The sequence below is a fragment of the Mastacembelus armatus genome, chromosome 9 (assembly GCF_900324485.2).
Source record: "Mastacembelus armatus chromosome 9, fMasArm1.2, whole genome shotgun sequence".
Classification (NCBI taxonomy): domain Eukaryota; kingdom Metazoa; phylum Chordata; class Actinopteri; order Synbranchiformes; family Mastacembelidae; genus Mastacembelus; species Mastacembelus armatus.
In genome coordinates this window covers 15,931,257-15,949,606 of record NC_046641.1, presented here as the reverse complement: position 1 = coordinate 15,949,606, position 18,350 = coordinate 15,931,257, and the positions used below count along the sequence as shown (strand labels likewise).

The following is an 18,350-nucleotide window of genomic DNA, read 5'->3' as shown; positions in this document are numbered from 1 at the left end:
GTTTTTTCATCAAGCAGTCTATTATCTTCTGCACTTTGCTGTAGAATTGAAATGCAGTTGCTCTCATTAGTCTTTGAATTGCCAACAAGGACAGCGCTGATGGCAACTGATGGGCCTCGTTCATCAGCGTACTTCTTTTGTTGCTTGTTAATGTATGCAGCATTACTAAAACATTATTCAGTATTTTATCACCCTGCAAACACAGGAAATTTGAACATCTCTAAATTCAACTATGTCTCAAATTTGTGTTAAAGAAATTTTACGTCTTGAATGTACATTTTACAGCAATTTTATATTTTAAGAATGAATGCTTGAAATTGTGATTGATGGACAGTTATCTTTTTTTTTTTTTTTTTTTTTGCAACAATTTGCAGTTTTCTACTTACTGCTAATCTGAGATGGTGAAAGCATATTACCAAACCATGGTGTAATCGCCAGTATACAAGTTACAGATTTAAGCATCATTCTATATGGGTTATGGTTATTATTTCATCCATGTAACTGTCACATATTTCTAACTCAATTGAATATTCCATGAACTAATTTTGTTTGGTCTCCAAATCAAGTGCTAAATATTCATGATGTATACCCCTCTGACAAAAGCATGTTGAATGATGGTTATTGCAGTATTTATTGCTTATTTAGACGCATAGTATCATGGCATCCTCTGAGGCATGGTTGGTCAAAAGCTCAGATCTCAACAGTGACAGGTCTGTGCAAAAGATTGAGAGAGTGATTTTGTGAGAGTTTTCTAGAATGCTTTGGATTATGGTTATTATTTAAGCCTTTAAATAAGCTTTGCACTTATTTAAATTGGCCAGTCCAAAATTGTGAAACTTTCAGAGTACTTTGCCATTTGATGCTCAAAAATATAGGCATGGTGCAAAGTAACTAACTTCTGTGAATCTCTGAAGACAGTCTGAAGTTGATTGGCATTAAAAGCATGAAAACTAGAGGATGAAATGAGACTTCAGTCCAGGCTGCTTGTATGGATATATAATGATTTATTAACTGAAATATAAAATATTTAACACATCTTTTTATAAATCTATGCTGTCACCCAATGTTCAGTGTCCACATTCACAGTTAAAATATGCACAGACAAAACCATTCTGAGTTATGCTATATAAATAACAACACATAGTTTGATTGCTGTAATCAGGACAATAAAAAAACTCATTCTGCAGTGAGTCTCCAAACTAATTCACAATATGAATGTGATTGAACTAAAATTACATTACAAAGCTTAAAAAGATCTTTCATGTACTTGACAGGCCTGATAGTTTTTGTCTGTGGCACTGCTAAGACACACTCGCCCTCACTTACCCACATTGCTTTTGTAATTTAAACATTTTGTGAAGTAGAACAAGGGCTGTCTGTAATTGAGTTCTCAGCCTCTCACCTGAATCTTTACTGGTCTACCTTCTTTAAACTCCTTTGCTCCATCTGATCACTTACTCGTTTGTGAACATTTCCACCTCCATCATTCTGGCACTGCTGGATAACACTGCTGGAGTCTGTAAGAGTGGCAGGACTATTTCCTTTAATAAAAGCAGACACTCTGTATTTGGCTAACTTGTGTTGCAGTCATGAAAAGCTTTTGTGAGGGCTGGATGTAGTTGTTTTTCTGAAGATGCAGATACAGGAAAATGTAATTATGGCCTTTGTGTTTAGATGTAAAGCTGTATGTACAGCTGTGGCAGTCTTCAAATTTATCTCTGTTTCTTTTGATCTTTGTTTTTCTTAGCTTAGTTCACCACAAACTCAATATGTCTTCTCTATGTAATCATGTTGGATTAGCAAACAATCCAGAACACATGGTAGAAGATGTGATGTCATGCTTCTTAATTGTTTCTCAAAATAAACTACATATCTTTTTTTCCCTCATAGGTGCGGATCGAGACAGCTACAACCCTAAAGCTCAATATCCTTCCCTATATACTTTCCATATAAATGAGTGGATCATTCTCATTATGGTTAAGCCTCCGCATATAATAGCATCCAAAATTTATCAATCCTTAGTTATGCCAAAGCAAGTCAAATGTGAAAGAAAATGATTTATTGTGTGCTGGTGAACATTTCCATCCTAAGCAGTTTGATTTTATCCTTAATTCGTGACCACCTGTCGATGACTTTGAGTTCCGAACAGAACAATTCCTCCCAGTGAGTACATGTTTTACTTTTGTTGAAATGATACTTTGAACATTAAATCAAAATTTAACAATACTAAATTATGAACTTTCATTTTTCAGCTGTTCCTTTTCTAACATTGAAACTTCTCTCTGTTCAGTATCTCGAGTCTATCTTTGGGCTGCTCTTCCAGTTGTTGCAGCAGGTGACCGAGTGTGACACCAAAATGCAGGTGCTCCATGTCATCTCCTGTGTCATTGAGAGAGTAAACATCCAGGTGAGGTTTGATCTAATAAACACAAGGGAAATAGTTCAGATGTGACTTTCCTAAGTATATCTTAGTCAATCCATAAACATGAAAACACATTGCTCAACTCTACCCTATTGCTTCAGACTTTAATTCATAAATTCATAATTCAGAACTTTATGCATTCTCAAAAATAAAATGAAAAAAAAAACATCTTAACCTTTGTCAGTTACAGTACGTAATCTGAAGTTGAACCAAACTCTAAAATGTCTTTGAAGGAGCCCTTGTGAAAGACATCTGGGGAGAGGCTGCTGCTTCATAAAGTATAGCACAAATTACAGTCATTCACTCAGACTCTGCAGGGGACATGTAAGACTGTTAAAAATACTCTAACACAGATACAAAACATCTGTCACTCTATACTAGCCCCGGACCAGTAACATAAAAAATATCTTTCCTCAAAGAAGGCATTAATGATTTTTCACATCCTGAGACAATGACGTTTGTGAAGCGACTTTGAGTCCAGTTGCTGACTTCTTGTAAATCATAAGGCTTCAGGGAGCCCTTGTTCCGCTTTCTGCTTTCATTTACCATGATCATGCAGTTTCCCCTCTGTCACTGCAGTGCTTTTATGGTCATATGGTTTTTTTTTTTTTTTTTTTTTGAGAATCCAATACGTTGTTCTAATCCACTTAACTGCCAATCCTTAAATATTGACCTTCCTCCTGACCTTCCCCCAGCGCTTTTCAGTTCCATTTTAAGCACCTTCCCTTAAACGATCCCTTGACTTAAATCTGTCACAGAAATTGCTTTCATCCTTGTGAAATGTCAGTCTGGTTAAGTCTTCCCCATTTACTGGCCCTGGCTAAACTTCTAGAGTCTGTCGCAGTCCCATTAATATTCTCGCCCTTCTCACAAAGAATTTTAAACCCACAAAGAATGGCAACATCTGAGACAACTATTCAATGAAACCTTGGGTGCATCTTGAGTTGAAATGAACATTGTGACAGATATGATGAGATTTAGCTTGTTTTTCTGCTGTCAGTCTCACAAATTTCATCCTCAGCTGGTTTGTAGGTCTGTTTTTCTCACTTTTTTATCTTTCTCATCATGGCTGTATGTCACATTTCTCTTTTTACTGTTCCTTTTGTTCCTATGTAGCCAGCTCCTTATGGGTGCAATTGAGCAAAAATAATAATAAAAAAAAATCCCAGTGTGGGGTCTGCAGCTTGGCCACATAGCTGCTACAGGGAATGCAAAGGGTTAGGACAAGTCAGGACAAGAAATTGGAAGAAAACTTTTTAAAGTCTGTAATTCAGGGTCTTACCTGGATGTCTTAGAGTTTGCTGGCTGCACAGCAACTGCACCTGAATTAGACAGTGTGCTATCACATTTTCCAATGTGTGCTATCACATTTTCCAATAGAATGAGAGTGATGGCAACCAAAAAAAAATTGATTTCAAATAAAAATAGACTTCTGAGTAATATATAACTCTGTAAAGGGAATGAAAATTACAAAAAAAAAAACAGGCCTGTATTGTTATAAACACACGTAGTTCTGAAGGCTGCTGCAGTACGGAAATACAGGAAATAGCTAAAACTGACCAGATAAAATAGGCCAACTAAAATCAATTGTGGATTGTCAAATGTTTTTGTATGAAATGGCACAGTTTGATATCCTCTCTAGTTTGCTCATATGTTTAAAAAAAAAAATATCAGAGCTCCTCTGAAGAGAGAGGAGAAATGTAAAACCTAAGCGTTGCCACTTATTACCACATCAGTGAACCATTGACTATGTATGTGTATGATACAGCTGGCAAAGTACAAATGATGTAAAGGCGTCATCATGTATGATGCTGCCGTGTTTGGCTGTTTTGACACACTGTGGAACTGACGCACCACAAAATCATTTTAGTAGAGTTCTGATTTTCACTATCACACAAAGGAGAAAATATATTATGTATTTACAACCACGTGTCCAGTATGTCTTGTCGCTTTTCCACTGAAACATGTTTTAAAGCAGGCAGAGAGGAATACAGAAGCTGGCTAAATTCACTGCTGAGAAAGACAAACATACAGGGCTTCGACAGAAACATTACACCCACTGCATAGTTGCTCCTATTTCCTTTAACTTTGATATACATTAACACATATTCAAGGCCAAATAAACATTTCCTTGAGTGGTTTGTTTAGGTATGTGTTGAACATGTGCAATACTTGCAGAAATAGCAATAAACCAGGGATCAGCACAGCCCCTTTCCCTGCTCCCAAATAGGACATTTATTTTGTGCATCGACAGTAGAGTCTAACATAAATAGCATAAGAGATAACATATTACATGTCGTGGCAAATGCAGGCTGAATCCTAGTATGTGATTTACTTCTTACTTGCCAATCATTTATATTCTGCTTCAGATCCGGCCATATGTAGGCTGTCTGGTTCAGTACCTGCCCCTGCTCTGGAAGCAGTCTGAAGAACATAACATGCTTCGATGTGCCATACTCACTACACTCATCCATCTGGTACAGGTATGGTGCTTCTTAAATTTCCAGTGTTTGTCTCAATGTTAAAGTTGGCACGTGTGGTTGGTGCATAGAAACATCCATGTGAGCTAAACAGAACTGTCAGTGTATTATTATGTTTTGTGTTTTTTTTACTGTGTGTAACAGGCAGTAGGATTATATGGAAGTGAAGTTGCATTGCCAGACCAGTTCTACATCTGAACTGAACCACCTAGTGAAAGGTGGCAGCAGGAAGTTAAACCTGTAGTTTGATCTCACCTCCTGCACCTCCTTATTTATTTATTTATTTATTTATGTCTTTTTATGCATGTGTGTGCGTGCATGTGTGTGCGCATGTGTTTTACACTCAGCACCAATACAACCTGCTAACTAAAATGAAATGTTGGTAAAATACTTATATTTTAAATTGCTTAAATAGAAATACAATCTAGCTCATGGCTGTGAAACTTCAAAAGTGTTAATAATTTTGTAAATGAATTTATAATTTATTTCCATTTCCAAGCCAGTCTGGTTTCGTTGCTGTCAGAAACTCTTGAATCCACTCATGATGCATAACACAAAGTTAACTGCCTTACCTTGGTTGTGCTGCAGCATTAAAGCAGCCTGGAGAAAGTGTTGGACCCCTGTGTAGCTGCTGCTGCATTGCTTCACAGTGTGAGATGAAACGCTCAATGATAGACACACTCCCTTTGAGAGAGTAATACAAGTACACATCTGGCAAACTATATGAAGCTCTGAGGGTGTACAGCTGAAGGGGCTGGGATTAGCACACTGTGATGCTGCATACTAATTGAGGTTTTAATATATACATTATAATGCTGATGTTAACAAAAGAAAAAAGTAAGATTGGGTTTCTTGAGTTTCACTTCTTTTTTTTTCAAGTTAGTTGCACTAACATAAGCTCTGACAATTTGTGGACATACCTTTCCTAAATGAATTGGAATGGATTTTTATTTATCTGTGAGTAAACACACAAATAAGTATTGTTATCTAGTTGATAAATGTTAGAGAATTCAAAAGAGGGGGAGTAGGTGATTAAAAAAACCTTAGCTGTATTTTATCATTGTTTTCTACAAACTCAGAAACACTCAGGCAGAGTACACGTACATGTACTGCTGAATACTTAATTTATTGTTCAGAGTGACAGAACTCTCAACGAAGACAGCGTTGTGGCACTCATGGCACAGTGTGGTGCTAAACTTCTCACAACAGGGTGGAAACGACACTTCGTCGAATACATATTTTGACTTTGACTTTAGCCTGGGGGTGGGCAGCTCCAGTCTTTAAGGGCCACTGCCATGCTTTTTCCAAAAATCCCAGCCCTACCCACAGCTGATTACCTGAAACTGGTGTCTTCAAAAACAAGCAGGGCAGTGACCCTCGAGTAACATGGTTTGCCCACTGTTGCTTTAGCCCATTTGAGACTGGCATACCCCAGTCAGACTTGTAAGTGATCAGGTGGCATTAAGTCAACTCTGAAGCTCATAAGAGCTGGGGTATGGGCTTGCTTGTTTTCAATCTTGGAAAATGGGCTTTGCCTGCAAGAGACTAATTACTTGTTGCTTGTGATGGGTTGACAAGGTCATGCCAAGTGGGGGTTCAGCTCAGCTCTATTGCTTTAATGCTCACGTAGATGCAGGAGGGAGCATATTTATACCAAATTAATGTCATGCCATCAGTGAAACAATGTTGGCAATTCACTACTTTGGATCCTCCTTTAAATGGATCAATTCCCCTAACACACACACATACACAGACACACACACAGACACACACACACACACACACACACACACACACACACACACACACACAGTAAATTACGATGGGATGGGATGCTTTGGAAGGGCATGGTGTCAGACAGTGGTTAAGTTTTCAACAGCCAAGAATTTGAGTCTGTGTGTGAGGAAGATGGAAGTGATGTTTCAAGGGGAACGAGTATTTCAGAGGGCATAATTCATAAGCCACGCTAAACATGGTTGTCAGCGCAGTAGTTGGTAACTTTACGCACCTGTGTTTGTGTATAAAAATATTTGAGGATAAAGAATTGTTAAATGTGATTTAAAGCTTGTTTGTGTACTTGTGTTGTCAGTAATGGTGGTGACAGTTTTCTTTTACCTTTGAACTTCATTTTCATGCTTTTTCTCACAACTGCTCAATCCTCTTGGTGATCCGGGTTATTTCAAAATAAAATCTACAGCTCAAAAAGATGTTTTTTCCCAGAATATATTATGGAAACAAACCGCAAGACTAGAAAGTAACCATGTAATTATTCAACTAATATGCACATATCAGTCGCAATACATTGTATTTCTATTTTGAAACATCTACACAACACAGTTCTACACAACACTGCTTAATGTAGTATAAGCTGTCATGTACATTATGTTAAGTGGTCAACACCAGTAGACACTGGTGGGAAAGTTTGAATCAGAGAAGTGTTATTTTGAGCTTTTCTAAACAGCTATCCTGCTCCAGGTTGCACAGAGTCAAACATATATAATACTGTTTTTAAGCCCCTTAGACAAGACAAGAAGTCTCTTTTTCTGGTTTTCTTAAATTGGTATTGCTTTTCTGTAACTCTGTATTCTTATAGGGCCTGGGGGCAGAGAGTAAGAACCTGTACCCCTTCCTTCTTCCTGTCATCCAGCTGAGCACCGATGTTTCCCAGCCTCCACATGTGTATTTGCTGGAGGATGGACTGGAGCTTTGGTATGGACACACTTGCACAAACTGAAACCTAATATTGATGAGTTTTAAAAACAACTCCCTAGGGCAGGCATCTGTGAAGCACTTGTTGATCTCATTTCCTCCCTCGCACTTCAGAGCACACACGTGCACACCTACATACACATACTATGACTGCAGCTGTCTTTCTCTTTTTCTTGTTCCCTTTTTCTCTGGTGCTCATTTCACTATGGGTGATGAAGTTGATATGTGGCTATTATGTGGCTCATAGTCTTATCTTTATTTTATTGTTTCGGGCACATGCCACTTCTGAATCTGCTGAAATATAGTTTTAAATAAATATGGACAGCACCCACAAGAAGATATGCTTCAGTTTAAAGAGTTACCTTGGGTCATCTCTTTTTAATCCTTTTTTTTAATTTATTATTATTTCGGAGAGGTGCGGGTACTTGGGTTTCCTCCCACAGTCCAAAAACATGTATGTCAGGTTGATTGGTGACTCTAAATTGCCCATAGGAGTGAGTGTGAGTGTGTGTGGTTGCTTGTTTTATTATTATTATTATTTTACCGTACTTCTCTGCTTTCCTCATTTCTTCTTTTGTCATCATGCAGGTTGGTGACTTTGGAAAACAGCCCTGCCGTCACCCCAGAGCTGCTCAGAATTTTCCAGAACATGTCAGCTTTGCTTGGTAAGATGAGTTTTGTTTGTTTGCTGGTCTATCTGGCTATATGTGTTTGTACTTCTGTGCACAAATCAGTTTGGATACATTTTTTTCCTCTTGAATATTTTCATATGCATTTTGCTTTAACATATAAATTGAATTAGTGGTATGAGGCTATCACAATAACATCAAGAGTGATGCAACTATGATGTACTTTGGACACTTTGGTCAAATTGTGGCTTCCTGTGCAATTTCTTTGAGTGTATATGTGGTTTAAAGGGGAGAGAGCGACAACACACATCCAAACAGTCTTTGAAATGAAGAAAAGCCACACAGTCTCAAATAACAAACCAGCATTAAGTGGTCTAATATTAAGAGAAGGAAGCAGAGAGAATGGGGGAAGAAAGTTGATGCAGTCTTCCTGGATTTATCACTTCAGGCTATTGTAGCTTGTAAAGATTACATTTCTGGCTTTGCAGCAGCCTCAAGGCATCAGAGCCAGTGCTATGTAGGCAGCTGTGAGTGGTGGCAGATTGAATGGAACTGGCTGGATGATTTATCACAGGCCTGAAGCACTGGGACACCTTACTTGATGTAGTGTGCAGAGGTGTGTGTATGTGTGTGGCCTTCAGTGTGATGAGGAAGAGTGTTGATTTGGTACTTCTGAACATAACAAGCGAGTCAGACTAATAAGAACCCTAGTGTAGCTTGATTGGCTTGCTGGAGCATTTGATCACTTATAGCCTGGGTGGGGAGTCCATAGCACACAGAAGAGCAGAGGAGTCAGGACAACAGTCACTGATGGATGAAGTGGAGGAGGAATGACTTAAAGAGGATCAAGAAAATAGAGTGGTTAAACATAACAAGGGGGTATGGGATGAAAATTATTTATTTAAGAAGGGATGGCAGAAAAATGAATAAAAAGAAAGTGAGGTTATACCAGTCAAGTTACATTTTTAAGTAGCCACAAATACACATATGGGGATGGAAGGTGGCAAAAACAACCACTGCAACCTGATATCCCTTTGCACAAAGCATGCAAAAGACCAGTACTGGCAAACATACCTGAAATGCTGCGCTTTTTAATTCAGTTTAAGATATGTGGGATAGGGCTGTCAGACAGTGACTCCACAGTCACTAGCAATGAAGATGAACCAAGTAAAGATAAAAATCAGCTAAAGGTTGGCTAACACTGGTAATCTGTTTACACTAATTGAAGCCTGAGAGCGGGACTCAGACAGCATCAATCCTCATATCCTCAACATGATTGATGGAGATCTGTCATTAGTAATTAGTACACACTGATCAGCTGCCATATTACTGGTGTAAGTGACTTCAATCATGGATTAAAGGAGAGGAGAAGGAATACTGCCAATCTAGTGTAGTTTCATTCAAATTTTGTTCAATTTTAAGCAGAAAAAATGGTTGGAGGGTAATGAAATACAGCAAAACATGGACAGATAAGATGATGTGGAGTTAGTTTGACAGGTAGAGGTGAAAGCACAGAATTCACAATGGAATGATGAATAGAAAATATATGTTATTCGACAGATAGACTTTGATGTGAGATATCCCTGATATGACTTAAAAAATTAGAACTGCAGCAATTAGTCACACATTCATTGGCAGCATTTTTTTATTGATCAGTTGTTGTTCAAGCCATTTTTCAAGTGCAATTTGAAATGTGATGTATCCAACTTCTTAAATGGGAGAATTGGCTTGTCCTACAGTTTAGCATATTGGATTTCTTTGGTTTTGACTGTTAACATTTGATAATGTGAGCTTCGCTTGGCACTTCAGAGGAATTTTTCAATTTCACCTGAGGATTTCTAGACCAAACAATTAATTCAGAAAATAATTGACAGGTTTACTAGACGTCCAGTTGCCACGACTCAACCTCTAGAAAGATGAACTAATAATGGCACTAATTCTTTACTGCCAGAGCTCATTTGTTTGAGCGCTGTTTGTAAGACATCTTGGTCAATGTTAAAACTCATTCTCTGTATTTACTACAGACTTGCTACGTTTACCTCCTTTGTCATCATTTGGTTTAGTGGAGATGGGTGTTGCTTTTTTTTGGCTATGAAGCAAAGAAATGGAAGATGCTTTTACATCTGTCTAGGTATGAGCTAACAGCATTCCAATAGCAAATAAAAACAAAGGTATGTGGAAATATTTTTGCCCGTGCCCGAAGTAATTTTTCTGTGCAAGGTGCTAGAAAGAAAATAGAGCTTAATTTAGTAAGCAGATTTCACTGTAGTACTTCCCTGTACTGGACTTAAATTGTGCTTACTCACAATAATGCTGCTTGCTAATGTAAACCATAGCAATGTGTCATCTTTTAGTATTTAAATGTTGTCTAAAATAGATTTCAGCTTCTTAATTTTAATTTTAACTTACAGTGGTGATCCTCATCAGTAGCTACAGTACTTTACTGATACAAGTCTCACCGCACACTCAATTCAGTAACTGTTTTTGAGTTTGCAATCATGACATGATTCTTGACAGAATTGTAAAAGATAAGCCATTTTTACCACTGACTGTAGACAGAATATTTTCAAGATTTATTTTTTTAAAAATCATCAATATTATGTTATTGTGAACCAATCTTAGATTGTCTTCTCAACTCTTTCCAGTTTCAGGAATTGTCTTTCCTGTAATAGGTGGACTAGCATGAACCTAGACCTCAATGAAACTGTAGTAGTGTGTTTTTTTTTTTTTTTTTTTACTTATACTTTCAGCTTTGTAAAACCTATGACTCCTGACATTTTCCATGTGTGCAGCTATTTTTGTCATTAATTGACAATTATGTTAATGAACATAATAACTTGTTCCATAAGACTTTACAATAACAGCCACCTATCAGTACTCTTCACCCCATGTTCCTGTTTCTGAGGTTTCTGTGTCTTTTGCTACTGTGAAAAACACATTTTTCTAAGGTCACATTAGTACATTTACAGCACATTAATCGCACTGCGTGTAATTAGGCTGTCAGAGGTACGGCCATAGGTCTGAACGAAATTAGCACATGGTTTTAAAAACATTTGTCCTTTCAACACTGAACATGAAAATAAGTTGAGGAACATTTTATATTATACACACACATTTATTAACATACAGTATAAAACTTTCATAGATTAAGTTGTTTGCTTTTTTTTCTGTTTGTTTTTTTAATCAGACTTTGGCCAGTCATGATCTTTGGCTGGTTTCCCCCAAAACATCCAGTGGTTAATTTATTCAGTCCATGCCGAGCAGTGGAGAGATGTGGGCCATTGAGAGTCTGGCTTAGTATGGTGTCACAGCTTGCCAGGTATGTGGCCTGGCCTACCTGATAAAGAACCCTGCTCTATCACTGCTAAACTGGAGCAGCAAATTCCCTAATTAGAGTGTCAAGAGACTTGCCTTGGCTAAATAGTTAGACTAGACTCACTCCCACCATGCTCTGAACTAGGACATATTTGAGCTGTGTATGGTGCTCTGGCTGATTATGCTGATTAGTGCGAGAAAGTGATAGAGAACTAAAGTATCCATTTCTATGCTATGTTGTTTTACTTTGCTACGTTTCCTCAAGATAGAGAAGCCCATCATTTATTATTGTTGCACAGCAAACAGTTTTGAGAGAAAGGAAGGCTTTATGGCTACAGTAAGCTGCTGGATCTAATAACCACCTCTCTACATATTAAGATGTTGCTGGTGAAGCAAAACATTTCAGACCATGCCCACAAAGAACAAAAATACCTTCTTGAGAGCTTTTAGTCTCATCCTTTGCCTGTGAAAGCTCTGTGAAGGGATCCCTATTTTTCCTCAGGGTGGGGTCTCACAGTTAACTGCCCCTGTAAATGTGCCCATTTGATCTATCTGAATGGCCACATTGCAGGGCAACCTATTGATTACAGGCTTTTCAAGTAGAAATAATACCTTTGAATACAGCCATCACATATTTGGACTCACTTAATGCAGGGATGAAAGAAGTTTGATTGGATCTCCATAGCAGTTTATTTATAGTAATTCTGTGTATTCATTGACTTCAGACACTTTTCTTAAAGTTTGATTTTAGAAAATGATCCATTATCATCATCATCATTTTTTCTTTGAAGATCTCTTTAAATTTGTTTGCCCTTAACAACCTTGAGCTGCTAATGCTTCACATTTTGCCTGGGAATGGTGTTTTCTGCTTTCTTATCATTGCTGTCATCTCCCCTGAATCCCTCGGTGAGCTGTTCTCGTTTCTCTTAAGCATGATTACTCAGCCATGAATGTTTTTTTTTTTCTTTTGAGCACCAAAGCAAATCATCTTCTTATGTTGCCACTGTCGGTGAGGCTTTCATTGGCCATGTTGTTTCCTCATGTTGTTTCTTTTGTATACAGGAAAATCTTGCAAAGTATGCTTTGCAAAAAAAAAAAAGTAGGTTTGTCATTTAGTTTTATGCATTTTTTGGCTTTTGAACTTGCAACCTGTCCCTTCACCCAACTCTAATGTTGTGTTGCAGATTGGCCTGAACGATTCAAACAACCACTATCTGTCCCTGCTGCAAATCAGTACAGATTGTGGCACCATTATTTGATATTTAACGTTCCTCTCTTAGTAAATATTGTCAAGCTCATCACGTACCATAGTACAAAAACTGGGTTGGGAGATGACCAAAATTTTAGCACTCTCCCCAACAACCATTAGAGACGTTTCAAGGCCGTTATCACAGTCAGACGTGAGCTTCATTTCCCTGTTAATGTTGATAACCAAAGCGGATTGTGCAGCATATGCCCAGGGCTATGAAGGATGTACTGACTGAAGCTTAATCAGTGTTTTAGCAGCTGTTTTGTGACTATTTGATTATAGCAAATGATGATGTGTATATGTGTGGAGAGGGCCATTGTGCCCTTAGTTTGACGTGTCTGTGAAAATTTATGTCCTAGTACTGATTTGGCAAAAAAACCTTTTCTGTTTTAGACTATTATCTATAAAGGGATTCTAATATTTTGCCAATGAACATTTATATCTGTGGGAGAAAAAGAAAACATGAGAATTAATTTCAGTATAATTGAATCATATTCAAATCCAACTAAAGCCTCAAAAACACAATGCCAGTATTATTGCAATATGTTATATGTAGTAGATTGCTATATATTGTTTTTTTTTTTTACTTTTCCATTGGTATTTTGTTTTATAATTTTATGAAAGCATTGCAGAATGAAATTTCTGGGAATGTGCAGGGAAATTAAAATATGTTGAACTTGTGAATGGTTGAACCATGGTTATTTAGTAATTGCATTATTGTTCACTGTCTTTTAACTGGAAGGGCCAGTTATAACAGAGCCCAGGAGAGATTCTTGAACACCAATTCTATACATTACCTAGTAAACTCCTATAGAAAGAGAAGCAGATACAGAGGTTAAGTTGAGGCAAAGTGAGTCCACTGTCCTATTGTCCCTGTGTTAATACTCCATTAGTGTCACACTGAAGAAGTGTGGGGATGCTGTGTGGAAATGGAAGTGAATTTATTTCCAATAACCAGACACACTGTTATTTTGTCGGCTGTTTGTATTCATACATAGATATTTGGAGTGCCTCGGGTTCATTTGCAATCGTGAGGGTGGAAGATGATGAAAGTCTTATCCAGTCTAGGCCTCACTGCACTGAACTGCCTGACCTACCTCTAGCCCAGAATAAGAATTCAATTCATTTTTTCCTTTTTATATGAATACTTATACATCTCCCTCCCTGTGTATTGATATTCATACAGAACTCTCTTTCAGAGGATATTGCTACAGTATGTGCACAGGTTATCAGCAAGGCAGGTAATGACAGCGGCTGTGGTTGTACCATTATGGATGGACAGAGATCCGAAAGCTGTCAGAAGCTTGTATTTATTTACCTTTTTTGCCTTTGGAATAAAACCAAGTAGAGCATGTGTAACTTTACTTGCAGATACAAGATTAAGTTGTTTTTGAATATAAACATATTTCCTAACTTAGATGTGATAAAATGACCAGAGGCACAGAGTCACAGTGTGCTCCTCGATTCATGTTTACATTAGTCATTCTGTCCTTGTAGAGGTTATATTTGTATATAAAAAGAAATTGCATGTTTCATTTTTTTAGGGAATCAGGGCTACTTATGTTGTCTGTGTTTGATGACTTTTTAATTCTCTGTGGGTGAAGGGATACCTGTTTGTAAAACAGCATCAAAATGTTGCTTATAAATGCCTATTTTTACTGTACATTTACATCTACCACTACATCACATATGAATTGATCAGTCAGTTTTCACCAAAAACAACCCATATTTAGGAGATTTGCCTGAACTGATTTGCATCAGGTTGGGGGTGACCATGTACAAAAAAGTGGTCATTTCCTGAGTATTTCCTCATTTTAGAGAAAACAAGATTTCTTAAAACAGGGCCTGTTTGGTAATACCTGCCTGTTGAGATGCTGATTGTATAGCATCTAAGCTTTAAGACAAAGGTTTTCTGCTCTGATTAGAAAACAAATTCAAGATATTTGACATGGTGAAAGGAAAGGTTCCAATAGCAATAATATGATGCTCAAGAAGTGAAGACAGAGAAGATGAAACAAATATTTCTGTTGTGTATATTAGCTGTAATTTAAACGATCATGATCTTACTTTTGACATAATGTAAAAATATCTCAGGCAACATATAATAAGGCAAATATTTCAGAATCATAAGAGAAAATTGTGATTCAAATGAAAAAAAAAAAAAAAAAAAAATTTTTTAACCCAAAATCATGCAGCCCTATTTCATATCTACCAGTCAGTGGTCATTAATAGCCATTAAAATGTCTACAGACACAACAAAGGCCTATGATAATTTATTCACTCCCTCTACGATACAGTGGACCTGTCATGTTTTCCCTGTCTGATGACAGTGTGTGTCCTTGTTCCCCCACTATTCAGCAGTCTGTCGCCTTTGCTTTATTGTTGAGAAAAATGGTCTGTCCTGACCAAGGCAAAGCATTTGCTGCAGCAGAGCTGTCGTCTTTTTGTCGTTTCTTCACAGTGCTCTATGTGCCAGTAGCCAGTACACTGCACAAAATGACAATTGAAGCACCAGGACAAGTTCTCTTCTGCATGTTTGTTGTCACTGATTTGGTTTGGAGATGCTCGTTGATTGTCTTTTCTTGATCTATGCTCATGTAATTTACCTGCACACTGCATGTGTTTATTGTAATACCGCTTCATACTAAGTTTGTAGTGTTGAATATTCATTGATGCTGATGTGCTGACTAAATAGACCCCTGGAATACATTGTGTACCTGCACAGATAACAGATGGCTGCATACATTTTCTTCATTACCTTACTGTGGCTGGCAGATGGCTAGAGAAAAACATATTGCATAAATCCACATTAATATCACCTGTATGAACCTGCATGGACAAACTGGACCTCCTCTATTACCACTCACCCGTGACTTCTAATTTTCTCCCACACAGTACAAACCTGGATGAGGAAACCTTATTTATACAAAGTTTGAGGCATAGGTGCTTTATGAAACTTCTGAAATATTCTGAAAGTTTGCTCCCTTCTGCAAGTTTGGAGGGAGACACATGAATGACATGGTTGTAAATAACATGCACCTTTGCAGCCATAAGCTACTGCAGTACTGTATGAGTGACTGTTTGGACGTGTTTCTATCAGTATGCTGGTGTGTGTATCTCAATGTTTTAGTTTTTGTCTGTCAGTCTTTCTGAAGAACTGTTTCTTTTCAGTCCCATCTGACTTTTCTTCTTCACCTTTGACCTCTCTCTGTTTAATGTGTTTCTGGCTATACATATGTTTCCAAGTGACTAGCAAAGGTCTAAGTCTAGGTTTTTAGGTCTGTTACTTTTCCAGCTCATATTAGTGTCAAACTTATATCCTACTGTGTATATATTAGTTGTTTATGCATTATTTATCTAGCTTACCCTTTCCTCCCCTATTCGCTGGGCCACCTGTCAGTGTTTATTGACTTCCTAATTCTGGACTCTACTTTAAATGTATAAGGCTCTGCTTTGTTGTGTTTTTTTGTTGCCCTTCTCTGCAGCCCCTGTTCATAAGGCCATTGGTCCTTCCTCTTCTTCTCTGCCCCTCTTCTAGTTGGAGAAACCTTCTTTTTGCTTTGCAGCCTGGGAAGCTGTTTTCAATACTGGTCATCTTTACTCCTGTCCAACACATTTGCACATGTAAACATATGCTACACACACTATGCAAGACAAAACATCACATTGTATTTCTGAGGGACAAATCTCTGCTCTGTGGATCAAGGGGGCCATTAACAGTTAGAGCTATGGCACTGAGGAGGTGACTTTGAACTCCAGCATATACAGTGGGTACAGAAAGTATTCAGACCCCTTTAAATTTTTCACTCTTTCTGTCATTGCAGCCATTTTCCAAAATCAAAAAAGTTAATTTTATTTCTCAATGTACGCTCAGCACCCCCATCTTGACAGAAATGTAGAAATTTTTGCAAATTTATTAAAAAAGAAAAACTGAAATATCACATGGTCATAAGTATTCAGACCCTTTGCAGTGACATTCATATTTAACTCACATGCTGTCCATTTCTTCTGATCCTCCTTGAGATGGTTCTGCTCCTTCATTGGAGTCCAGCTGTGTTTAATTAAACTGATTGGACTTGATTAGGAAAGGCACACACCTGTCTATATAAGACCTTACAGCTCACAGTGCATGTCAGAGCAAATGAGAATCATGAGGTCGAAGGAACTGCCCAAGGAGCTCAGAGACAGAATTGTGGCAAGGCACAGATCTGGCCAAGGTTACAAAAGAATTTCTGCAGCACTCAAGGTTCCTAAGACCACGGTGGCCACCATAATCCTCAAATGGAAAAAGTTTGGGACGACCAGAACTCTTCCTAGACCTGGCCGTCCAGCCAAACTGAGCAATCGTAGGAGAAGAGCCTTGGTGAGAGAGGTAAAGAAGAACCCAAAGATCACTGTGGCTGAGCTCCAGAGATGCAGTAGGGAGATGGGAGAAAGTTCCACAAAGTCAACTATCACTGCAGCCCTCCACCAGTCGGGGCTTTATGGTAGAGTGGCCCGACGGAAGCCTCTCCTCAGTGCAAGACACATGAAAGCCCGCATAGAGTTTGCCAAAAAACACATGAAGGACTCCCAGACTATGAGAAATAAGATTCTCTGGTCTGATGAGACCAAGATTGAACTTTTTGGCGTTAACTCTAAGTGGTATGTGTGGAGAAAACCAGGCACTGCTCATCACCTGCCCAATACAATCCCTACAGTGAAACATGGTGGTGGGAGCATCATGTTGTGGGGGTGTTTTTCAGCTGCAGGGACAGGGCGACTGGTTGCAATTGAAGGAAAGATGAATGCGGCCAAGTACAGAGATATCCTGGAAGAAAACCTCTTCCAGAGTGCTCAGGACCTCAGACTGGGCCGAAGGTTCACCTTTCAACAGGACAATGACCCTAAGCACACAGCTAAAATAACAAAGGAGTGGCTTCGGAACAACTCTGTGACCCTTCTTGACTGGCCCAGCCAGAGCCCTGACCTAAACCCAATTGAGCATCTCTGGAGAGACCTGAAAATGGCTGTCCACTAACATTCACCATCCAACCTGACAGAACTGGAGAGGATCAGCAAGGAAGAATGGCAGAGGATCCCCAAATCCAGGTGTGAAAAACTTGTTGCATCATTCCCAAGAAGACTCATGGCTGTACTAGCTCAAAAAGGGTGCTTCTACTCAATACTGAGCACAGGGTCTGAATACTTATGACCATGTGATATTTCAGTTTTTCTTTTTTAATAAATTTGCAAAAATTTCTACATTTCTGTTTTTTTCTGTCAAGATGGGGTGCTGAGTGTACATTAATGAGAAATAAAATGAACTTTTTTGATTTTGGCAAATGGCTGCAATGACACAAAGAGTGAAAAATTTAAAGGGGTCTGAATACTTTCCGTACCCACTGTACACCGATATAACAGGCGAACTTTCACTTTTTTGCACTCAAGCCTCTAGTGTATAATTGTCTGCAAATGGTCTGAAATGTTACTTGTTAGCTTAAGAACATTTCCTTCTTAATGCGTTACTGTACTACCTCATGGTCTCATACCTCATACCACAACCT

The 18,350-nt window shown here is 38.3% G+C and overlaps 1 protein-coding gene across 3 annotated transcripts in view; it reads left to right on the top strand.

Annotated features, from left to right (window-relative positions):
* Positions 1-18,350, top strand: part of ipo11 (importin 11) — a 139,581-nt gene that overhangs the window by 41,468 nt on the left and 79,763 nt on the right. For all 3 annotated transcript variants that reach the window (XR_003296483.1, XM_026321366.1, XM_026321367.1), the window contains exons 17-22: positions 1,891-1,924; positions 2,123-2,163; positions 2,291-2,407; positions 4,792-4,905; positions 7,496-7,611; positions 8,200-8,276. Coding sequence is in view for 2 of the 3 variants with exons in the window: in XM_026321366.1 (XP_026177151.1) it covers positions 1,891-1,924; positions 2,123-2,163; positions 2,291-2,407; positions 4,792-4,905; positions 7,496-7,611; positions 8,200-8,276 (499 nt within the window). In the remaining variant the exon portion in view is untranslated. The remainder of the gene's footprint in view (positions 1-1,890; positions 1,925-2,122; positions 2,164-2,290; positions 2,408-4,791; positions 4,906-7,495; positions 7,612-8,199; positions 8,277-18,350) is intronic.